This window comes from Plasmodium inui, assembly GCF_000524495.1.
Source record: "Plasmodium inui San Antonio 1 unplaced genomic scaffold supercont1.5, whole genome shotgun sequence".
Taxonomy (NCBI): domain Eukaryota; phylum Apicomplexa; class Aconoidasida; order Haemosporida; family Plasmodiidae; genus Plasmodium; species Plasmodium inui.
In genome coordinates, this window is record NW_008481839.1 from 242801 (window position 1) to 267972 (window position 25172).

The 25172-nt window shown below is 36.7% G+C and overlaps 5 protein-coding genes across 5 annotated transcripts; 2 read left to right on the plus strand and 3 right to left on the minus strand.

Annotated features, from left to right (window-relative positions):
• Positions 1–473: 473 nt before the first annotated feature.
• C922_01498 (hypothetical protein) lies at positions 474–2132 on the minus strand (the record flags this gene model as incomplete). The annotated part of the gene is made up of 1 exon (XM_008817101.1): positions 474–2132. The coding sequence occupies one exon, from the start codon at positions 2130–2132 to the stop codon at positions 474–476; it is 1659 nt and encodes a 552-aa protein (XP_008815323.1).
• Positions 2133–3953: 1821 nt separating this feature from the next.
• C922_01499 (hypothetical protein) lies at positions 3954–5456 on the plus strand (the record flags this gene model as incomplete). The annotated part of the gene is made up of 1 exon (XM_008817102.1): positions 3954–5456. One exon carries the CDS (start codon positions 3954–3956, stop codon positions 5454–5456), a length of 1503 nt encoding a protein of 500 aa, XP_008815324.1.
• Positions 5457–6089: 633 nt separating this feature from the next.
• C922_01500 (hypothetical protein) lies at positions 6090–8702 on the minus strand (the record flags this gene model as incomplete). Its single annotated transcript, XM_008817103.1, has 1 exon — positions 6090–8702. One exon carries the CDS (start codon positions 8700–8702, stop codon positions 6090–6092), a length of 2613 nt encoding a protein of 870 aa, XP_008815325.1.
• A 3803-nt stretch (positions 8703–12505) lies between these two features.
• On the plus strand, positions 12506–13774 carry C922_01501 (arginase; the record flags this gene model as incomplete). The annotated part of the gene is made up of 1 exon (XM_008817104.1): positions 12506–13774. The coding sequence occupies one exon, from the start codon at positions 12506–12508 to the stop codon at positions 13772–13774; it is 1269 nt and encodes a 422-aa protein (XP_008815326.1).
• Positions 13775–15488: 1714 nt separating this feature from the next.
• Positions 15489–17870, minus strand: C922_01502 (hypothetical protein; the record flags this gene model as incomplete). Its single annotated transcript, XM_008817105.1, has 1 exon — positions 15489–17870. One exon carries the CDS (start codon positions 17868–17870, stop codon positions 15489–15491), a length of 2382 nt encoding a protein of 793 aa, XP_008815327.1.
• Between the last annotated feature and the right edge of the window lie 7302 nt (positions 17871–25172).

The window sequence follows — 25172 nt, forward strand, 5'->3', positions numbered from 1 at the left end:
CTGCGGAAAGAACTGTACAGCCATTTTTTTCTGGGTAGTGAAAGGAGGAAAAAAAAAAAAACTCACACACTTTCGAAGATGACATTTTGTTTTCACCTCAAAAGGGGGTAAATCATAAACACATATTTCGAATTCTCAATTCATATTGTACACAAAAAAAAAAGAAAAAAGCATAAAACCGGGGAAATTACAAAAAAAAAACAGGGAAAAAATAAAACATAATTTATGACAATACAGTGTACTATAATACAGTGCTGGAGAAACTCGGGGAAATATAACAGGAAATATTTTTCCAAAAATGGAAAAAAAAGGGAAAGGGAAAGCACAAATTGGGATTAACGTTATGATTGATAAGGTTAACGATATGATTAAGGCTAGGTGGATGTTAAAAGTCCAGCCAAGATTACGTCAAGCGTGCGAAACAGGACCAACCAGGCGCATTCCTACGCTCGCCCTACCTACAAAACAACACATCACACATGTGTGCAGGAAACTAAGCTGTCCAGAAAATTCTTTGTCAAGGTGAATAACAGACCTTCGTCAGCGGTGCTAAATGAGATGTCTTCTCCGCCTACAAAATAATCGTTCGAGCCGATGTTTATGTAAAGACTCCTGTGGGCGTAATTTTCCTCTCCACGTAAATTTTTCTTTTTTTCATTACTAGCCAAATCCTTCGCATAACTATCAAATAAAATTTTCGCATAGACAAAAAAAGGTTCCTCCCCTTCTTCCCCTTCCTTCCCCTTTGCATTACAACTGTTATTTTCATAAATTGTGCGCAATTTTTTGCAAACCATGTCGAATTTTTTTTTGCTAATTTTGGTGCACCTGAGCACGTAGGATGATTTATCCGTGACGTCATTCTGGACGTAAAACTTGTACCCTTTGTTATCCTTAAAAATAAGTTCGAGCAGATTTCTCTGTTGATCATTTTTAAGAAAAAAATTTTTTAAACATTCCAAGTAGGTTTTATTTTTCAATAAAAAATTATTGTTTCCAAAAATGAAGGTAATGTTTGTCTGTTGACATTTTCTGTTCATTCTATTTTCCAACAGCATGTCTGAGTTGTGGCACACGTTGAATAGCCTTTTCAAATACGAATTAAACTTATTTGTGTAATTGTGTACATTTAAAAGTTCCTCAGTGGATATGTCTTCTGTCGCGCGTTTAGCCGCTCTGTTCTTCATAATCAAAGAGACGACAGTCACATTTTTTAAGTCCTTTTTGCTTGACGCGTAATTGTACAGAAAATGGTGCAGGTCTTCTTTTTCAAGTTCGTCCATTTGGTAAAGGGAGCATTCATCGTTCATGTCCCTTGTGCATATGTAAAATTTCTTCTCTTCCTTATCGTACACGTAGAATATGAAATACGCGTAGGAGCAGAGGATGTAGTTCTGGTTCATGAAGGGCTCCGCGGTGGATCCTGCGGTGGGTCTTGAGGCTGGAATTCTTCCGGAGCTTCCAGAAGTGCTTCTCGAAATGGAGGTAGGCGGAGCACTGGGCGAAGCCGTTACGTTCCCCATCCCTCCCATCGGCGCAGACTGGCCATTCTTGTAAAACACAACGCGCTTGTCCACTCTGTAGGCGGCGACCACCAAATAGTTGCCCCTCTGCACGCCATCCCCGGGCAGCAAATTGTCCAAAGGGGGAATCCTATTCAAACGAGCCATTTTCTTCAAGTCCACCTCTTTTATGTGCTCGAAACCGATAATGTGATAATACGAATATCCAGTGAACAGATTTTTAGCATACCCAGTAACAAACCAGAGACTCTCCTCCTCATTTAAATCTTTTATCTTATCGATCATGGTTTTTTCTCTTCTGAAAAAATTCATTATCCGGTTTTTTAGACCGCCTAATTGTTCCTTCATGTAAGAACCATCATTTTGTAACGTGCAAATATTTGTGGGTGCATTTTTTTTCACATTTTGGGGGCCACTACTCTCCTTTTTATTTTTCCCTATAAAGAGGTAGCGTCCGTTTTTTCCCCTTTTCGCTAAGCTGTACAGACTCTGGGGGGGAAATAACAAGCCCTGCTTCTTACTCAAAAAGAACTTCTCATTTTCTGTCCTTTTTGCCTCATCTCGTGGAAGAAATGGGAATATAAGCAAGGGGAGAATTTTCAAATTCATAATTGTAAGAGTGCGCAAGTGGGTCGCAGCGGTTCTGGAGTGGAGGAAACAAAGGGAGAGTAAACAAAAAAAGGAAAAAAAAAAAAAAAAAAAGAAAAAAACTACGCGTGAGTATCAATCAGGATACAATAACGCAGCGCCAATTTGCAAAATGGATCATCAAATTGAGACCGCTTCGATGGTTGCTCTTAAAATACATGCAAAACATGAACGCAGCCATGTCGCCATGGGGGTGCTGGCGTACGAATCATGTTTGAGAGGAATTCCCTGCAGCGACGGCACGTTTATACCCCCGCGTGGTGTTGTTCTCGGACTAGCACTTCACCCTGTGGAACTTTCGCAACGAGTGTAACGTCTGAAGCATTTTAAGAGCGATCTGTTTTGTTCCCTCTTCTGTGTGAAAGCAACAGGGGCCGGGTTTATTGGGGTGGTATTCCCCCACGAGGCAATGAACGTGTAAAAATGCTTCACTTGCAAAGCATCGGAGAAGATGTTCCCTAATCACAAACATGTTAGTCATATGTTTGGAAGACGTGTTATACGTTATATTATATACATAGACTCGCATATGTACATTTAAACAAAAGCGGCGCGCCCAACCTAAGTCATTCTTCTCTCATTTTATGGCAAGCACATTCACACTTGGAGATTTCCCGTTCCTTCACCTACCAAAAAAGGTCAAACTGATTAGCACCCTCACAACTGCGTCTTATGAGAGTAAAGAAAAAAAAATCGTTTCCAATTACTGTTCCATTTTCCCTGCCCCTGGATTGTTTCCCATATTCTGAAATTAAAGCATCCTAAAAGGCTTGTACGTCCCACTCTTCCCTTTTTGCCCGAGCCCCATTTAAGTGGCTGAAGGGAATATAAAAATGTTTTCCGCATCGTACAAGTATAAACAATCACGCTAAAAACCTTTAAGGTATAATTTTCTTTTTATTCTTTTTTGCTGGCAAACTTTGCCATGCAATTGTACAATATCACCATGATGATGCTTCTTAAAGCAGAACTGGAAACTTTCGCCAATATGAAGTTTTGCATCACATTGCCATCCTCGCAAAACCAGTTATACCGCTCATACTCTTCTTTGAAAGCGTTCCGATGAATCGTTAAAGTGAGTGAGATTCCATTTTGAAGGTCCATTATCTACACGTAGGGATAATTAGCTACTTTTTGTCACAACGCAGGTATCTATGTTCATCTCCTTAAGGTTCATCAAAAATGTAGAAAAATCACAGCTTACACCTCATGTCTGCATTGTCAGCATCTTTTTTGTATATTTCCCTATTCACGTGACTTTAGACTGTCACCCAAAGTTTACAAAAAAGGGGGACATCCTCTTCCACTTCCTCAACATGGAAGGTGTTTAAATGACTCACTGAATCATCCACCTTTGACGCTAGCTCATATGGCCAGCATAAATAATCGCTCCCAAGTATGCGTTCCCCTGCACACGTGAAGGAGGCCTATTTCTTCCAATTTAATTTCCAAAAAAAAAAAATAAAATAAAATAGAATAAAAATAAAATAAAAATAAAGCGGAACTCACAGTTTTGTATACTCAAGAAAAGCTATTAAAATCGTGGATGAACAATTTATCCAACAAGGCCATGAAGGTGTCCCTCCTGAATTAGCGTGACGATGACATAAGTCCGTTTGGAAGACTCCAATACGTTTGTGCTGTAGTGATCGGCGAAAATCGCACGACTATTAACCTGACGGGGGGAGTGGCGTAAAACTATTGAATAGACACACCGCTCAGGCAGAGCGATCAAGCACACCTCTCTCACACACCGCAGTCAACAGAGGACGCCCAAACAAAATGAGCACGGCGAACGGCGAGGAATGCAAACTGATGCAAAGATACCCCAGCAAAAAGAAAGACCTAAGCAATGGCACATGCTCAGCGAAGGAGAAAGATGCAAGCAGAAGGAAACAATCATTCAATGACTTCGAACTCGAAATTGACGATGACATTATCACTCACTTGTCTTCTCGCATATGCAACAAAAATGTTACACATAAAATACTAAAGATCAACAATTTGATAGATGACCAGATGCATGACTATATCGCGAATAGTCCAACGTCCGAGGTAAGTGAATCCAACGATGAGAGTGACACCCACGAAAGTGTGGAGAAAGCACAGTTAAATTTACGTAATGGTTGTGCGGTTTGTCAAAATGGAGATGAAGAATCTTCCAGCAACAGCCTTTCGCACGATAATCCCGAAAGGAGGGGCATCTCATATGAACAGATACCCACGTATGAGCTTAACAAGGAGGGGCAAGGGAAGAGCAAAGAGAAAAGTAAAGGTAAGGGGAAAGGACAGCTGAATTCGGATCGCCCCCCTTTGGAACAACACCTTGCGGATGGGCGCACCGATTTTGACAGAATAAAAATGATAAACTTGCTAGGTGAAAACACAATTGTATACAACATCCGGGATGACCAGAACAACGTACTCTTCCTATGCTATGATGAAAAGAGCGAAGAGTGCGATGTGTGCGATAGATACAGGAGAAATTACATGTCCAATATGCATCCGTCCAGTTGCGCTCACCTGCGGGGGGGAGACGCCGCCAACGGGGTTGCGGCGATCAGCGAGATTGCCGCGATGAACGGGACTGTCGCGATGAACAAGCCTGTCGCGATGAACGGCTCTACCGCGACCAACGGGACTACCGTCCCGAACGCACTAAGCGAGTACTTCTTCGTTCTGGGGTCGACTTCCAACTCGAGGAAATACATACTGAAGCAGAGCAGCCTGGACTTCCTCTCAGTGCGCATACACATCGATGAGAAAAAAATAGGATGCAGGAAAAGCCACGATCCGCTAACCCTAACGTCCAACATAGCAGTGGGAAAGGGATTGAAGCTACTAAATATGATTAAGACAGACAGTGCACTACACAAAAAAATTGCCGATCTGAGTAAAGGGAAAAAAGTTGTCCTCTTGGTCGGAGATGAAGTCATATACTGCAACAACAAAATCTACGAGAAACCAAAAAATGAAAAGGAAGCTTCTGACTTCCTCAAATCCTACAACAACAACAAATGTTATAGTTACAGTAGCATCACGCTAATCGAATTAGAAACCGAAAAAATTATCACCGGTATTGATGAATCTATTGTTAACATATACGACATGGACGATTCAGTCGTGAAGAAAATCCTTGATGATTCTTCTATATACTTCTGCGCAGGGGCATTGAAAATTGAAAACATTCACATGCAGAAGTATATAAAAGTTATCAAAGGAAATATTGACAGCATCTTCGGTTTGTCACTAAATCTTCTCTTCCACCTTGTCAACTTTCTGTGAAATATGTGCACTATGTATTGCTCTCCGCAAATTCGTCGTTGTTTATTTTTCCATCCTTTTGTCCTGCTTCATCTTTTTTCCACCGTTCGAAATGGAATTTTTTCCCACGGTGAGTATTGTGTTGTGCCATTTTGCATCTCCTAATTTTGGTCACATAGGTGTGGTATAAGCAGATGGAACAGGAGATGGAACAGCAGACCAACCAGCAAATGGAGCGGCAGACGAACCAGAAGAAGGTCCCCTTCCTTCACCTTTCTTTTCCCTCCCTTATCTGCCCGTCTAATTTTCCACCGCATAAATTTACGATCACCACGTCTATGCGTGTATTCCATTTTGTCCAATGTTGTGTCCTGACAAACCAAGGAGTAACAAAAAAAGAAGGAAAAAAAAAATGGCTAATGGGAAGAGTGCCCCAATTATGGGACTTGCGATGCAAAAGCAGAGACTACCAAAATGAACGAAAAAGGCAAATAACAAAAGCGTAAAACGTGAAAAAACGCAGTGCGGTAGATGCGCGCGCCCTGTTTAAGTGGCACGCCTCTCTACCGATTGGACTTCCCTGGGTCGGTAAAAAACTTCACCCAGGCAAGATCCTCCACCCCCTTTTGTAGTGTCCCCCACAGCGCGCATCCCTCACTGCAGATTCACGTTTTTCTTCTTGTCCAACGCATGCGGTGTTATGCTGGGCGCGCTGGGCGACTTGGATCTACCCTTTGCTAAAAGGCTTTGAAAAAAGCTGTGCAAAGATTTATCATTTTGTTCCTTATTTGCGCTATTCTGGTTGTTGCTTCCGTTGTTTATAGGGGCGGTCGCTTCGTTCAGGGTGACATCGATTTTTATTTTGTCCACCCCAGCGTCAGTGCAATTAACGTTGTTATCTCGAGCACCATGGCGAATGTCATCACGAGCGCCATCACGAGTACCATGACAAATGTTCTCGCCACCGTCGCCATTATTATCATCGCCATCCTTATCGGCCCCGCTGGCCCCGTTCGACTCCACCTGCGGGGCTAGGCTCGCCAAAAAATCGTTGAAATAACTATCAGACACAATATTATGGCTATGCTCCACTATGCTTTTATTTGTTATGGGCTTCACGATAATGGAGTCATAGGGCTTATTAAAATTTTGCACGAAGGTATTCTGTATGGACTGGTTTATCAACCCCTCGTCATCATAGCCTGATGGCACAAACACCCTTTCGTAGTCGTCCAAAATGGCGTTGTCACTAAAGGGGAAGTTATAAATACGATGCATTATATACCTGTACAGGAGCTTCACATTTTTGGCTTCCTTGTTATTGGCTGTGTTGCAGAAAATAATAGCTGCTTGGTAATTCACCGCTAGGTTTCTCAGGTAGGCAATGATGACATCGATATACCCTTGGTATGTTCGATTGTTTAAAATTTCGTACCCGTCCGATTTGCAGATGACAAAGAGTATTGGGAATGACATGTTGATTTTTATCAGTCCGTCTCGTTCTACGTTGAATTTGTTTCCCTCACTGTTGGCACTGCTTGTGCGTAGTTGCACTTGGCCCTCAGCGGTTAAGTCTTCCATAAGGGGTTGTGACTCCCCGACAATGGTGCCATTTCGTGGGTTTACTCCAACTTGGCATTTTCTCCCCTGCTTTTTCTTCTCAAATGCGTCTCTTTTATAGTTATACACATAACTCTGCAAGCTCTCCTTCAGCTCACGGAGCACCTCAATATTGTAGTCAGAATGCAGGTGTTCAAAGATCACATACAACATATCGATCCATTGATTTATGTCAGACATGATGTTGTAAGGCTTGTACAAATCTGTGCATATGAGAATAACTACCTTCTTGATATCGCTAAATTTTTTTAAATTTTTAATTAATGAACTCACATATGAAGAGTGCTGCAGGATCCACACGTGGCTACTCCCTTTCACTTCATTTGATTTTTTATTTTCTTCTAAATTTTTTACACTTAAACATGCATAATCTAGTGGAAGAACTCCACCCCCATTTTGGTATAACACTTCTCCATCGTTTTTATCTCCTTGCAGTGAAATTTCTTGTAGCGATTTCACTAAGGAGGACTTCCCCACGTCCTTATTGCCGAGGATTATGATATGGCTACTCTCTAGCTCTTCGTTTTCCTGCATGTTTAATTTTTTTAGGATATTTTGGTATATGCTTTTTTTCTCCTGCCCCACATCCTCGTCTTTGTGCTCCCCTTTGTCCGCCTGGCTCTCCTCTACAGCATCTACCGAATCAACCGAAGCAACCACAGAAACGGCAGAAGCCGCATCGGCATCGTATGAGATTTCCAAATTGGAGTTTTCGCTGCCACTTTCGTCTGTTTCCCCATTATTAAGTGCATCCTCGTCCACTCCCCTGTTGCCATTCTGTTGATATCCCTCTGTCAGTTGCTCCGAAAATTTATGGCTCAACGGACACGGACCTTCGTCTGCGTCTTCATTTTTTGGTGCACTTTCATCCTCATTTTCGTCTGCGTCTTCATTTTTTGGTGCACTTTCATCCTCATTTTCGTCTGCGTCTTCATTTTTTGGTGCACTTTCATCCTCATTTTCGTCTGCGTCTTCATTTTTTGGTGCACTTTCATCCTCATTTTCGTCTGCGTCTTCATTTTTTGCTGCACTTTCATCCTCATTTTCGTCTGCGTCTTCATTTTCCGCTGCAGCTTCATCCTCACCTTCGAACGCTTCCTTCCCAGCTTGTTTCTTTCCAACTGCCATGTTACCCATTTCTGGGGATACTCCCTCATTTCGCGCAGCTTGGCTAAATTTCGATAAGCGCCTTGTCACGCTAATTTCCCGAGTGTCTTTTTGTTCTCCGTCGTTATTTGCCGCTTTACTCTTTTCCTCCTCTCCACTAAGTTCACTACTGCCTGCCCCTTGCTCATCCTCAACATTTTTCTTCTCATCATATACCTTCCTGTAGCTTTTTTCCTTCCCTGGGTTATACTTCCCATTGACACCATTTTTTTCCATTTTTTTCTTGTCATCGTCCATTTTCTTCTTTAATACCACTCCACTTTCTTCTTCATTCACTTTCCCACTTGCTGCAACCTTCATAAGATTAACCCTGCTCTTTCTGGAGGTGATGCCATTGTCCTTTGCGCTCTTTGCACTCCATTTCTCCTTATAAGTGTCCCTAAATTTCGCGTTGGCCTTTAGTCCCCCCGCCTTAGCTGTGTTGCTTTTTTTCAAAATGCTCATTGATGTGTTAGAAGAGTTCTTATTTTCGCGGTTCATCCTGATTGTCTTTAAATTGAATTTTTCTTGGGGGCAGGGATGGGAGGCTCTTAATTACAACGATGCGTAGGGCATATCTCTACCCATGTGCGCAGGGCATATCTCCACACATGTACGCAGGCATATGTATATATGTACGTAGGTGTGTTGTGGAACGACTGCCTAAGACGAAGCGACGAGGCCGAACCTGCCCCTCACGATGAATCAAAATGGGAAAAACGAAATGTGTCCCCCCGAACAACCTATCCTAATGCGATGGCATGCAAAAGGCGGACGGACAACCTAACAGTCACGCACGTGCTCTAATTAACAAAAAAAAAATTTAATAAATCAAAGCGTGGTATACAAGTGTGTACTCATACATGTCCCCATTTGTATGTGCACATAATCCTGTACTTATTATAGAAAGCAAGTTCACATTTGCGGAGCAAAATCTTTGTCACTTGCCGTCTGATTAACGCCAGCTTAAGCGTCAGCGAGTTCCTACAACACGGTACAAAAAAAAAAGAAAGAATTGTGAATGAGTGAAAAGACGCCAGTTGGATGCTCCTGCGTGGGAAAGTAGGCATGAACGTTGCTACGTTGATAAGTCGTTAGTGTATTTTCGTGTTGGCCTATTTGCGTGATGGTGCACGCGCATACTTATGCACACTTGTATGTGGTTTTTTTTTTTTTTTAACACCCGTTTTTGCGCTCAACAGAGGGGGGCATCAAATCAAAATATGCCTGAAGTTCCCCTTCCAAGCAGACCACTTAAGACTTTAAAAATTGACCCGAAAAAACGAAATAGAGTACAAAACGGGATAACCATACATGTTTGCAAAAATTGTGCTGTCAGTAAAGCTACACACGAATGTTCCCTTTGGTGTGGCAAGAAAAAAAAAAAAAAAAAAAAAAAAAGCCCGAGGTTACGAGATATAGAAAGAATGTGCATGCGCATTTGCTTCAAGATTGTTACTTTCCATGTGTCACAGATCTAAGTCACTGTGTTTAACGCAGAAATTATAGTAACTCCCTGAACCATACTTACGCACGTAAAAATACATTTGTGAAGATCAGCTTTCCATACGCATTTCCGCATCAACAAGCTTTGTCAATCGGTCAAAGTTATTCAGGCTATTGCTAAGTTATCACTCCATTATTTTTTTAACGAATAGACAAATTGGCACCCTTAAGACGTAAAAAAAAGAAAAAACATGCAATTTGCGCTACACACTCTGATGTTAACCGTTCAATATGTGGGATAAAAAAGGGAAGAAAGTCAAAAGATCAATTCTATGCTTTTATAGATCTGTCCCATCCTCTATTTTGTTTTTATATTTTTCAATTTTGGCTCTTATGTGTTAAAAAAAAATTGTTAAGAGGTCAGGTTAAACCATGCACCATGATTAAGAGGATCGTATGAGGGGAGGAAAAACGTTAAGCGTTGAGGAATGACTCCTTCGTTGAGATAGGAACCGTTTAGCGACATAGAAGATACATATTCCTCTTTTCAACTTTAAAAACCTTAAGTAGCGACAGCTCGTCCGTGCTCCTCCATGATATAGCTTCACGTTCTCATTTCGTAACAAATGTCTTAGCGTTGTTTTGAGGGGGTCAGGAAAAAAAAAAGAATGCACACATAGATACATATATATATATACTCCGAATGAACATAAGGGGGAAACTTCCCACATTGAAAGATGAGAGATACGTTGCGAAAACGGTAAACACATCCATAACTACAACCACAAGAGCACTAACGCGCCCGACTCATTACAGAATTCACCCCAAATCATCACCTTATAATAACCGCTGCGCCCATATGCGTGGAAGACACTCACACGGAACCAGCTGTAAAAATAAATTCCACTTCGCCAATAAATTACATTTTCCACTGGGGCACCAAAGTCGTGCCCCTTTTGTGAATATTTTCTCTACCCGTACAAACTTAAAGACAGAAAAGAAAAGAAAAAAAAAACGCCAAAAACGTAACTATTCTAATAACATTACTGCTCCAAGGGCATAGACTTGGAAGTATATTTTTTTGCCGATAGCACAATTGCAGATTTACTAATTTGGAAATGACTCCCACAGTTTCTCTCTTTCAATTTGTGAACATTCTTAACATTAGCAGAACAAAACGGAGGGTTAACCACATTTTGCATTGTTCCAGGCCGTCACGTGCACGCCGTTTTGGCGCTAAATTTCCGCATAGGTACATAACACGTACATATAAACCCTGAATATAAGTACGCACTGTTTACTTGGAGATGTGTTCACCATGTGGGCAGTCAGTAAGGCGTCAACCCCTTCTTTTTATTTATCATTGTGCCATGATATGCATATCCGAACATGTTTCTCCTAGCTCCATTTGTTCACACACAAAATTGTTACAGAAAAGTGTTCATACGTTTCTGCGTTGCGTCAACAAGGGTGATAGCTTCGTCAGAAACGTAAGGGAATATAGATCATCATTTCAGTCGCCAAAAATGGCCACCGGAAAATAAAAACTTGCGATATTTATTCGATTTTCGGGGGGCATATCTTTAAAGGAGCAATGGAATAATAACAGTGACTCATGCGTCTATGCAACATATTTTCCACCATTTTGCATTAAAAGGTCCTCCTCATCTCTCCTGCATTTTTTGTGCAACAGTTTTCTCTTTCTTTAAAAAAAATTATCCGGGCTATGTGGCACTACACAATTTATCACTCTGTAATTTGACCTGCTTTACCGCGTATCTTTCGGTCTTGTATTTTTTTTTTTTTTCCCATACTGCAACTGCGATGCTGTTCATTTTGAAGTTTTATTTTTTAATTTTATTTTGCAAATGTTTATATGGCTTCAGCTTGGTTAAGTTTGCCCATTGTTCTTACATTTTCTTTTTTTTTTCTCGCTTTGCCCCATTTCGTTGTCACCTTTTACGGCACTAGCTATGTGATCATCCAACTGATGGTGCAGCCGAACCGATAATCACTAAAAGGGGAAATGTTAACTTGAAATGCCTTAAAAGGCGCTTGCATTTTTACCATTTATATTTATCTATCTTAAGTGCAAACACTTTGCAACCAAAACGGGAAATAAAATAGAACGCGGCAGGCATAAAAATATGTCACAAATCATATGACAAGAAAACTGCAAAATGAAGTGAACAATTAACTTAGAGAAGAATCTATCTGCAGAATCTTCTACAAAAAAAAAAAAACACAACAAAGTTTACATTTCTTTGCAATAACAATCAGCTGCGATGAAATAGTTATTAAGGCGCATACAATTCTTTTTCTTTTTTTTTTCTTCCTTTTTTTTTTTCATTTTTTTTTTGTTGAACAAACGGAAGATAAAACAATGTGGTTCTCTTTCGTTACCTTCCTAAAAGCATTTTTTTAAAAGTACAAAATATGTTGAGGTAGAGAGGAAGAAAGAAAAAAAAATTAACCCTTAGCTATGGAGTTAGCTGTAATAACTAATTAAAAATTTGAAGTAGCACAAACGAACTGGTTGGTGCCTGTGAAATTTTTCCTTATACATGAAAGTCCCCTTTTTTTTGAGTGCCAATTTGTTTGTCTCTTTATTTTGTTCTCCCATTTGTGTGCCCATTTGCTCTCTGATTATTCCCCAGATTATCTGTCAATTCGTCCATTTGCCAACGTAGCGCCCTTTTCCCCTTGGCAAAAAGAGATCACACTTGTTGCTTAAAAGCCAGGTGGTTCTACTCCGCACTTCGTCGCGGCGGCTCGACTAAGAAGCCTTTCTGCGATCCCCTCTCCACCCCCTTGGCACCTTTCATGTGCCCCTTATTCTATAAGTATTTCCCAGCAAGATGATTGAATGTATCGAGAATTACATAAAAAATTTTAAGGAGAAGGAAAACATGTTTGTGAAAAAAAAATTGTCCATCATTGGGTCCCCCCTGTCGGCTGGACAGCCTTTGGGAGGAGTGCACCTGGCTTGTGACAATTTAAGGATGCTCGGTTTGCACAAGGTGATAGAGGCCTTGGGTTGGAGTTACGAAGACGTTGGAAATGTTACTACTGGCGGAAGTGGAGGAAGTATTGGCAGCGGTGGAACTACTGTAGACAAAGATGTCGCCGGGAAGGGAACCGATGAAGAAGCTGAAATGAAGGGAATGAGAAGCACCCACAACATAAGCTTCTCACATACAGAGGAGTATCATCACGGAATGGAAAAAATGAACGTAGACACAAAATTAAACCACTGCTGCAATGGGAAAGATAATACCAATTGGGAAAATCATAGCAGCGTTAATGATCACGGGGGCAAAGGATGCATGACCAGAAAGTGCGTACAAAATGGCTATTATAATAATATAAAAAATGTTGAAATTATTGGAAAATTTAGTGAAAAATTATTTCTCACAATGAGTAAAGAATTAAGGAAGAAAAATTTTGTATTAAACCTTGGAGGTGACCACAGCGTTGCATTTCCCAGCATTCTGAGCTGTTTGCAATTTTACCAAGATTTAAGAGTTATATGGATAGATGCCCATGGAGACATTAACATCCCGGAGACCTCTCCCTCAGGAAATTATCATGGCATGGCATTAGCTCACACCATAGGACTCTTTAAAAACAAAGTGCCATTCTTCGAGTGGAGTGAAAATCTCACATATTTAAAACCAGAAAATGTAGCTATAATTGGAATACGAGACATCGATATATATGAAAAAATTATCTTAAAAAAATGTAACATTAATTATTATACAATCTTTGACATTGAAAAAAATGGCATATACAATACCATCTGTACAGCTCTTAAGCTGCTAGATCCCCATGAAAATTGCCCCATACACATTTCTTTCGACATTGATAGTGTCGATAGTTTTTTCGCTCCAGGAACTGGAACCATTGCCAAGGGGGGCCTAAATTACAGAGAAATTAATTTATTAATGAAAGTGCTGGCAGACACAAAGCGCGTCGTTTCAATGGATTTGGTAGAATATAATCCATGTCTCGACGAAAATGATAAAAAGGTTCACAGCGATTTCTTGCCCATTTCGGAGTATGCCACAAAAACGGGCAAGCTTTGTCTGGAGCTTATTGCCAGGGTTCTCGGCAACGACATCGTCTAGCTGCCCTGTGCCAAGATAAATACCTATGTCAATGTTTGTCTATATAGCTTATAGCTCATAGCATATTTCTCGTGTGCGCTGGGCGTGAAGGAATATGTCCTGGAAGCAGCCCCTCTCGCACACTTTCCAAAGCGTAAAAAAGGAGAGGGGGCCCTGCGCGCTGTTCGGCCTATTACATATATATATATATCCATGACCCATTATCCACAATCCACCGGATCTGAAGTCTCATTTACCAATCGAGACCACAGGAGATATGCACGTCCTGACACTTACGCTTGTGCGTGTGCTTACATTCTTCGTCGTGCATGTATGCCCATTTATATGCATCCGATGCGTGCTTCAACTTTTCCTTCCCCCTTTGCAAATTTGTCAAAAGAAGCTCTGCCCCTAACTTCGCCGTGCACCAGAGCTTTCTCTATCGAATTTTTTATCTGTCCAACTGCGCATCTTCGCGTCCTCGCGTGTGGCAAAAAAAAAACTTCCCATGTGCCACCTATGGTGACCCTTTTTTACTTTTTTCTATTATTCTTATTTTAATAATTCATTTCTAATAATACAGAAAGTATACATTTTTTTTCAATTTTAAGTTAATTAAAAAAAACGTTTGAAAAACATTAACAATCTGGGAATGAAAAGCCTCAGAAAGATAACTATACATTAATATTACAATTTGATCTCTTATTTTTTCTCTGTTTTAAAAAAAAAAAGCATCAATTGTTATATTATGCTACATTGTATTATATTATATAAAAACAAATATTAATTATTAAAAAAAAACTTAAAAAAGATATACATTATGCGCGTATGTATATATATAGGTGTACATGACACATGTATATATATATGCTACATAGTACACGACGCACACGGTACGTGGTACTTTTATGTATATATATTAAAAAAAAATAAATACAAAAATGGGAATCGTACAATTCTAGGGAAACCACACGCTAGGGCACGGGCACGCTTGATGCGCGTACACAAATGCGTGGATATTACGGCACGTACATATACAGATGTATAGCAGTGTATAAAAGGGTGCGCGCGGGCATGCCAATTGCACATTTGCAAGCAACAATACACTCGCGCGTTGTCCATACGGAAATATACTACTACACATGTGTACACATAAGTGTGCATAATACGCCGATACGTATGTGCGCGATAAGCGTCAGAGCTATACGTATTCATCTGGGGGCGTATATAGGCCTATAAGTACAAATTCCTGCACTGCATTTCTCGCACTACAGATATTTATATCTGTATAAATTAAAATATACAGTAGTATACGGTAGTATACAGTAATGTACAGACGTATACAGTAATGTAGAGAAGTATAAAGTATAGCACTCTGGTCTCCTCTGCTAACGCCTTGCCTATTGGGGGTACATGCATAAATGCATTCTCTCGTATACTGTAAAATATCAATTTGAATTCCTGGTTTTAATTTGTTTAAAAATTTAATTAGTTTTAATTATATTTAATTTTGTTGCATTCCATGGATATGGATGGGGTGAGGGGGGATACTTGTGGAGGTGATAATTCCTACATAATGGTGTACTCTAAAATATACACATGTGTTTGTTTCTTTTTCTCAGATAGCTATTTTAATCTTTATCCTTTCTTTCAGCTTTTTGGCTATTTTTCGCTATTTTTTTTTTTTTTTTAAAGACTTGACCATACTTTTTTTGAAAAAAAATTATTGTGTCAGTTAAAGAATAAACAAAGATTTATCAACTTTGTCCATTTCGCTCATGTGCACGTCGCAGTTTTCAAACAACTTCTTGTCATAATTGTTGCACATTCCATAATTGAAAATTTTGAAATAGTCCTTCTCTGCACCAAGACTTTTGGCCTTTCCGAATAGAGAGAAATTTTCCCAGCTAACTAGGTTGTCGGGGTTTTCCTTTTCCTTCATTATTTTGCTGCACAAGTTAGTTTGCTGTTCAGAGTCTACTTCAACGTCCATCATGTTATTGCCACTCATTATGTTCCTGTTGTTGCCTGAGAAATCAGGCCTTGCGGCTCCGTCGCTCTTTTGTTCTTTGTCAAGCATCAGGTACTTGCATAGCATGCGTTGCGTCCTGCCATTACAATCTGCGCCGTTGGTCATGTGGACGCCGCTAGTGCTCATTTCGGCCTCGTTGTTCCTGCTGCCCATGTTCAAACTCATGTCGTTCATGTTTCCCATGTTGAGAGGCAAGTCGCTGATGTTCCCCATATCAAGGGGCAAGTTGTTTAGGCTGTTCATGTCGAGTGGCAGGTGGTTCAAGCCGTTCACATTCATGTTGCTCATGTTGTTCAAATTGCCCATATTGTTCATGTTGCCCATGTTGTTCATATTGCCCATGTTGTTCACATTGCCCATGTTGTTCATATTGCGCATGTTGTTCAGGTTAACCATTCCGTTCATGTCGTTCATGCCACTTATACCGCTTATGTCCATGTCCATGTTACTCATGCTGTTCATACCAAGGCCGTTCAAGTCGCTCATATAGTTCATGTTGCCCCCGCTGTTCCCGTTGTTCATGTTCATGTTCATGTTCATTCCGTTGACGCCACCCATGCCATTGGAGCTGTTCATGGTGTTCAAGCTGCTTATACTTCCCATGCTTCCCATGCTATTTAAAGTGTTCATGGCGTTGACACTGTTGTTTATGGTGTTGGTACTAAAAAAAAGGTCCTCGTAATTCAGCTTGTCCAAGTTGGTTCCATCGAAATTGTAATAATTATCTTCCGGTCCGTTATTGTGCATATTCATACTCATGTCCAAATTTTCAGCATTCGGTGAGGCTATGTTAAAGTTCATTAGGGAGGATGAATTGTTGTTGTTTCCAATGCCTTTATTGTTCCTGGCATATTTCATTAAGGCTCCGTTGCTGCTGTTGCTACCTCCAATCATGTTGTTGTTCGCGAAATTTCCCAACGAATTGTTTCCAACTTCATTTAGCATACAGTTGCCAATGTTGCTTCCTTTTCCAAATTTTTCTATGCCACTGTTGTGTTCTTCTAGGAAGCCCAAAACGTTCAAATTGTCATTCAGAAATTGCTCCTCATTGAACTTTGTACAATCCTCATGCTTTAGGTAATTTCCTACAGACGATGGAATGTCATTCCTGTTCCTTCCGTCACACCGACTACTGCTGCTGTTGTTCATAATTTCGGCATTCTTGTACTTGTGATTCTTGTGGCCCTTCTTGTGGTAGTCGTGCGTATCGTTCTTCCTTCCAATCTTGTTTCCGCTGTGGTTCGAGCTCTGATTTCGGCCGTGGTTTCCGCCCTGCTGGATGCCATTTCCACCTCCGTTCGTGCTTCCACTCTTGATGGCGTTTTCTACACCTCCCTTCTTGCTGCTGTCGTGGCAGTTGTCCGTCGTGCTGTCGTTCAGTGCATGGGGGTCCACTGCTTCCGCAACATCGCCAACACCATCATCTTCCGTGAGCGCGCTAACTTTGTTCGGGTGAGTTGTCTCCTTTTTCTTGGGCATAACACAATACGTTTCATTCCTCTTGCCGTTTTCTCCGTTGTGCATATTGTTGCTGATGCCGTTTCCGCCCTTCTTTTTCTCATAATCCAATTTGTCATTCTTCATTTTGCTCGTTCCAATGATTATATTCTTGTCTGTTATTTCCATTGGATGTTCCCTTAATTCATTCTGGCCATGAGCATATCTGCAGAATTGCCCTGAGAAACATTTCCCCTTAATAAAGCTTTCGCACAAGGCCGTTTTGTACAAGTTTTCTGTGGCTCTCAATTCGATGTTCGTGTGTGCGTACTTGCATTTCTTATCATTGCATGATTCGTTAATTTTCAATTTTGGGCACAAGCTCGTTTTGCACAAATTGGGCAATTCTCTCAGTTCATTCTGTGCATGCGCATACAAGCAGGTCTTTCTCCTTTCGCATTTCCCCTTAATATACCATGGACAGATCTTCGTCTTGTAAAATAGGATCCTCCTCTCGCTGGTGTTTACCACATTGCTCAGATTTTCTTCCTTCCTCATGTTTCTAAAATCGTCATTCATCTTTTCCTTCGGTGCCGTCGGAAACATTTTCCTTTCCATAAACTTGGAAAAATTTTTCTTGCCATTCATTTTGTGTAGATATAGCGGGGTTGGAAAATTCGGATGAAGTTATTTTGAGTTCCCTTCTGGGTGGAGTTATTTTCCGTAGTCTTTTTGCTAAACGTGGGTAGGTATATATATATATATACATACATACGGGTGCACTTCTTTGTTCCTATGTTGCTGCCTTCTCGCACGCGTTTCTTCTTCTTTCCGCGTGTGTGCCAGCGAAGTTATGGGTATGCGCTCAGTACTGTACAATCACAATTAAATGGTAAAGAAATGCCAAGAGTAATTAACACCTTACGGGCAGGGAAACGAATGCACCGCGAAGTCAAAAAAAAAGATATCTCCCCTCGTACGGTAATAAAAATGATGCAAATAGCACGGTTATTAGCACACGTATAATCGTATAAGCATTAACCCAATGGGCGCTTGGCAAGTTGCCCAATGCTAATTTTTCAGGTGGAAAAAAATGTACCGTGTGTTGTATACTATATTCTACAGTAAGGCCGTTAAACAAAGGCATAAAAAGGGTAAGCAGATTGGATAAAACACAATGGGGAGGGGGGGGGAATAATATGGTCTCTCTTTTGCTTGTTTTTTTGTTCTCTCTCTATCAATCTTTTTATCTCTCCTTTTTTTTATCTCGGATTGCTCGAAAAAAAAAAAAAAAGGTGCACTGTGTACGTATTACACAAATGGCGTAAGACTTGGAGACTCGTTCTTCTACACGTTCGAACTGTACATACACACGAGTACTGACATATATATATGCGAATATAGGTGCTCACATATGTGTACCAATGCGCGAATGGTATAATATGTGTATAAATGCAAGGCACGCCAATTTGTTCCTTTATATTTTTCTCTCGCGCCTATACATTATCATTTTTATTTCGTTGCCTAAATGAGTGAGCGGGTGCATGTTCATATAAATCTGCACCTGCGCCTCCCTGTCCGCGTGTATACGTTACGACAATGCGCAGTGTGCCTTATGGTACGACTCGACAAACGCTCATTCATTCGGGTGTATAAATGTGGGCATATATATATACACGTACATATACGCACAGTGCTATGGGGGCTGAATAGGCGTGGTCGCAATATGCTCGCGCGTAAACGTTGCACCGGTAGGTACTTGTCTAAACAGCTGTATAAAAATAACGTACCGTGTGATCGCTGGTGCAAAATTACACTGGGTGTGGATGATCACGCTGTCGTGTCGTATGCTCGTGGTACACATAGACGCACATATATGTATACATATATATGTACGTACATACGTAAACGAATACGTGCATATGCCCACGCTCATTCGTATACCTCCACACACATACACTCAACGTGGGTCAATATTAATTATATGTGGGGATAAAACAAATATTTAAAAAAGAAAAAAAAGGTGTGGCAATTATACAATAAAACTTTGCCTAAACATCTGTATGGTTAAAAAATAAAAAAATTTCATATAAAGGATCGTAAAAAATAAAATCTACATGGAATAATATCTCGAAAAAATGGCGCGCTAAAAAAGGGACGCAGTATACAAATGGGGTATTAAAAAAAGGCAGGCTATAGAAAAAATAGAGTATTGCATTACATAGGGAGAGATGAAGTACAAAGCAAAGCTGTACAAAATAAAATTTTAAAAAAAGATATCTTAAAAAAAAGGTGACCTCAAAAAAATGCGATCTTAAAAAAGGCAATTTTAAAAACGCAATTTTAAAGACGCTATCTCAAAAATGCAATTTTAAAAATGCAATTTTAAAAAGGCAATTTTAAAAACGCAATTTTAAAGACGCTATCTCAAAAATGCAATTTTAAAAATGCAATTTTAAAAAGGCAATTTTAAAAACGCAATTTTAAAGACGCTATCTCAAAAATGCAATTTTAAAAATGCAATTTTAAAAAGGCAATTTTAAAAACGCAATTTTAAAGACGCTATCTCAAAAATGCAATTTTAAAAATGCAATTTTAAAAAGGCAATTTTAAAAACGCAATTTTAAAGACGCTATCTCAAAAATGCAATTTTAAAAATGCAATTTTAAAAAGGCAATTTTAAAAACGCAATTTTAAAGACGCTATCTCAAAAATGCAATTTTAAAAATGCAATTTTAAAAAGGCAATTTTAAAAACGCAATTTTAAAGACGCTATCTCAAAAATGCAATTTTAAAAATGCAATTTTAAAAAGGCAATTTTAAAAACGCAATTTTAAAGACGCTATCTCAAAAATGCAATTTTAAAAATGCAATTTTAAAAAGGCAATTTTAAAAACGCAATTTTAAAGACGCTATCTCAAAAATGCAATTTTAAAAATGCAATTTTAAAAAGGCAATTTTAAAAACGCAATTTTAAAGACGCTATCTCAAAAATGCAATTTTAAAAATGCAATTTTAAAAAGGCAATTTTAAAAACGCAATTTTAAAGACGCTATCTCAAAAATGCAATTTTAAAAATGCAATTTTAAAAAGGCAATTTTAAAAACGCAATTTTAAAGACGCTATCTCAAAAATGCAATTTTAAAAATGCAATTTTAAAAAGGCAATTTTAAAAACGCAATTTTAAAGACGCTATCTCAAAAATGCAATTTTAAAAATGCAATTTTAAAAAGGCAATTTTAAAAACGCAATTTTAAAGACGCTATCTCAAAAATGCAATTTTAAAAATGCAATTTTAAAAAGGCAATTTTAAAAACGCAATTTTAAAGACGCTATCTCAAAAATGCAATTTTAAAAATGCAATTTTAAAAAGGCAATTTTAAAAACGCAATTTTAAAGACGCTATCTCAAAAATGCAATTTTAAAAATGCAATTTTAAAAAGGCAATTTTAAAAACGCAATTTTAAAGACGCTATCTCAAAAATGCAATTTTAAAAATGCAATTTTAAAAAGGCAATTTTAAAAACGCAATTTTAAAGACGCTATCTCAAAAATGCAATTTTAAAAATGCAATTTTAAAAAGGCAATTTTAAAAACGCAATTTTAAAGACGCTATCTCAAAAATGCAATTTTAAAAATGCAATTTTAAAAAGGCAATTTTAAAAACGCAATTTTAAAGACGCTATCTCAAAAATGCAATTTTAAAAATGCAATTTTAAAAAGGCAATTTTAAAAACGCAATTTTAAAGACGCTATCTCAAAAATGCAATTTTAAAAATGCAATTTTAAAAAGGCAATTTTAAAAACGCAATTTTAAAGACGCTATCTCAAAAATGCAATTTTAAAAATGCAATTTTAAAAAGGCAATTTTAAAAACGCAATTTTAAAGACGCTATCTCAAAAATGCAATTTTAAAAATGCAATTTTAAAAAGGCAATTTTAAAAACGCAATTTTAAAGACGCTATCTCAAAAATGCAATTTTAAAAATGCAATTTTAAAAAGGCAATTTTAAAAACGCAATTTTAAAGACGCTATCTCAAAAATGCAATTTTAAAAATGCAATTTTAAAAAGGCAATTTTAAAAACGCAATTTTAAAGACGCTATCTCAAAAATGCAATTTTAAAAATGCAATTTTAAAAAGGCAATTTTAAAAACGCAATTTTAAAGACGCTATCTCAAAAATGCAATTTTAAAAATGCAATTTTAAAAAGGCAATTTTAAAAACGCAATTTTAAAGACGCTATCTCAAAAATGCAATTTTAAAAATGCAATTTTAAAAAGGCAATTTTAAAAACGCAATTTTAAAGACGCTATCTCAAAAATGCAATTTTAAAAATGCAATTTTAAAAAGGCAATTTTAAAAACGCAATTTTAAAGACGCTATCTCAAAAATGCAATTTTAAAAATGCAATTTTAAAAAGGCAATTTTAAAAACGCAATTTTAAAGACGCTATCTCAAAAATGCAATTTTAAAAATGCAATTTTAAAAAGGCAATTTTAAAAACGCAATTTTAAAGACGCTATCTCAAAAATGCAATTTTAAAAATGCAATTTTAAAAAGGCAATTTTAAAAACGCAATTTTAAAGACGCTATCTCAAAAATGCAATTTTAAAAATGCAATTTTAAAAAGGCAATTTTAAAAACGCAATTTTAAAGACGCTATCTCAAAAATGCAATTTTAAAAATGCAATTTTAAAAAGGCAATTTTAAAAACGCAATTTTAAAGACGCTATCTCAAAAATGCAATTTTAAAAATGCAATTTTAAAAAGGCAATTTTAAAAACGCAATTTTAAAGACGCTATCTCAAAAATGCAATTTTAAAAATGCAATTTTAAAAAGGCAATTTTAAAAACGCAATTTTAAAGACGCTATCTCAAAAATGCAATTTTAAAAATGCAATTTTAAAAAGGCAATTTTAAAAACGCAATTTTAAAGACGCTATCTCAAAAATGCAATTTTAAAAATGCAATTTTAAAAAGGCAATTTTAAAAACGCAATTTTAAAGACGCTATCTCAAAAATGCAATTTTAAAAATGCAATTTTAAAAAGGCAATTTTAAAAACGCAATTTTAAAGACGCTATCTCAAAAATGCAATTTTAAAAATGCAATTTTAAAAAGGCAATTTTAAAAACGCAATTTTAAAGACGCTATCTCAAAAATGCAATTTTAAAAATGCAATTTTAAAAAGGCAATTTTAAAAACGCAATTTTAAAGACGCTATCTCAAAAATGCAATTTTAAAAATGCAATTTTAAAAAGGCAATTTTAAAAACGCAATTTTAAAGACGCTATCTCAAAAATGCAATTTTAAAAATGCAATTTTAAAAAGGCAATTTTAAAAACGCAATTTTAAAGACGCTATCTCAAAAATGCAATTTTAAAAATGCAATTTTAAAAAGGCAATTTTAAAAACGCAATTTTAAAGACGCTATCTCAAAAATGCAATTTTAAAAATGCAATTTTAAAAAGGCAATTTTAAAAACGCAATTTTAAAGACGCTATCTCAAAAATGCAATTTTAAAAATGCAATTTTAAAAAGGCAATTTTAAAAACGCAATTTTAAAGACGCTATCTCAAAAATGCAATTTTAAAAATGCAATTTTAAAAAGGCAATTTTAAAAACGCAATTTTAAAGACGCTATCTCAAAAATGCAATTTTAAAAATGCAATTTTAAAAAGGCAATTTTAAAAACGCAATTTTAAAGACGCTATCTCAAAAATGCAATTTTAAAAATGCAATTTTAAAAAGGCAATTTTAAAAACGCAATTTTAAAGACGCTATCTCAAAAATGCAATTTTAAAAATGCAATTTTAAAAAGGCAATTTTAAAAACGCAATTTTAAAGACGCTATCTCAAAAATGCAATTTTAAAAATGCAATTTTAAAAAGGCAATTTTAAAAACGCAATTTTAAAGACGCTATCTCAAAAATGCAATTTTAAAAATGCAATTTTAAAAAGGCAATTTTAAAAACGCAATTTTAAAGACGCTATCTCAAAAATGCAATTTTAAAAATGCAATTTTAAAAAGGCAATTTTAAAAACGCAATTTTAAAGACGCTATCTCAAAAATGCAATTTTAAAAATGCAATTTTAAAAAGGCAATTTTAAAAACGCAATTTTAAAGACGCTATCTCAAAAATGCAATTTTAAAAATGCAATTTTAAAAAGGCAATTTTAAAAACGCAATTTTAAAGACGCTATCTCAAAAATGCAATTTTAAAAATGCAATTTTAAAAAGGCAATTTTAAAAACGCAATTTTAAAGACGCTATCTCAAAAATGCAATTTTAAAAATGCAATTTTAAAAAGGCAATTTTAAAAACGCAATTTTAAAGACGCTATCTCAAAAATGCAATTTTAAAAATGCAATTTTAAAAAGGCAATTTTAAAAACGCAATTTTAAAGACGCTATCTCAAAAATGCAATTTTAAAAATGCAATTTTAAAAAGGCAATTTTAAAAACGCAATTTTAAAGACGCTATCTCAAAAATGCAATTTTAAAAATGCAATTTTAAAAAGGCAATTTTAAAAACGCAATTTTAAAGACGCTATCTCAAAAATGCAATTTTAAAAATGCAATTTTAAAAAGGCAATTTTAAAAACGCAATTTTAAAGACGCTATCTCAAAAATGCAATTTTAAAAATGCAATTTTAAAAAGGCAATTTTAAAAACGCAATTTTAAAGACGCTATCTCAAAAATGCAATTTTAAAAATGCAATTTTAAAAAGGCAATTTTAAAAACGCAATTTTAAAGACGCTATCTCAAAAATGCAATTTTAAAAATGCAATTTTAAAAAGGCAATTTTAAAAACGCAATTTTAAAGACGCTATCTCAAAAATGCAATTTTAAAAATGCAATTTTAAAAAGGCAATTTTAAAAACGCAATTTTAAAGACGCTATCTCAAAAATGCAATTTTAAAAATGCAATTTTAAAAAGGCAATTTTAAAAACGCAATTTTAAAGACGCTATCTCAAAAATGCAATTTTAAAAATGCAATTTTAAAAAGGCAATTTTAAAAACGCAATTTTAAAGACGCTATCTCAAAAATGCAATTTTAAAAATGCAATTTTAAAAAGGCAATTTTAAAAACGCAATTTTAAAGACGCTATCTCAAAAATGCAATTTTAAAAATGCAATTTTAAAAAGGCAATTTTAAAAACGCAATTTTAAAGACGCTATCTCAAAAATGCAATTTTAAAAATGCAATTTTAAAAAGGCAATTTTAAAAACGCAATTTTAAAGACGCTATCTCAAAAATGCAATTTTAAAAATGCAATTTTAAAAAGGCAATTTTAAAAACGCAATTTTAAAGACGCTATCTCAAAAATGCAATTTTAAAAATGCAATTTTAAAAAGGCAATTTTAAAAACGCAATTTTAAAGACGCTATCTCAAAAATGCAATTTTAAAAATGCAATTTTAAAAAGGCAATTTTAAAAACACTATCTCAAAAATGCAATGAGAAAAATATCACTATGTTAAACATTAAGTGGCTCACGGATGGGGAACGTAATGGCGATACGTCGACATGAACTTGGCGCGTGCATTCGACTCGCGTGTAGATATGACTGCGTGAAATGTTCTACATAAAGATATTTAAAAAAAATACAGAAACGCATAAATTGCAAGAAAAGGACGAAATTAAAAAAATTCAATTTTAATTACGATTACATGTAATAACTGTTACTACTTTATCGTGTGAAAAAAAATATTTCTCGAAATATTACAGTGTATATATCTATATATGCAATGCGTTTTAAACGTGCCCAGATGTGACATATACAATCGTGCATGTCTGCATATATGAGCATCTACATGCGTGTGCCTATGGTTTACATGCACGGGCGAATACGCATGTAACATATGGCTTCATATATTAGGAGGACACACTGCTTTGCCATTCGCATGTATGGTGCTATATATGGCGATACATATCAATATACG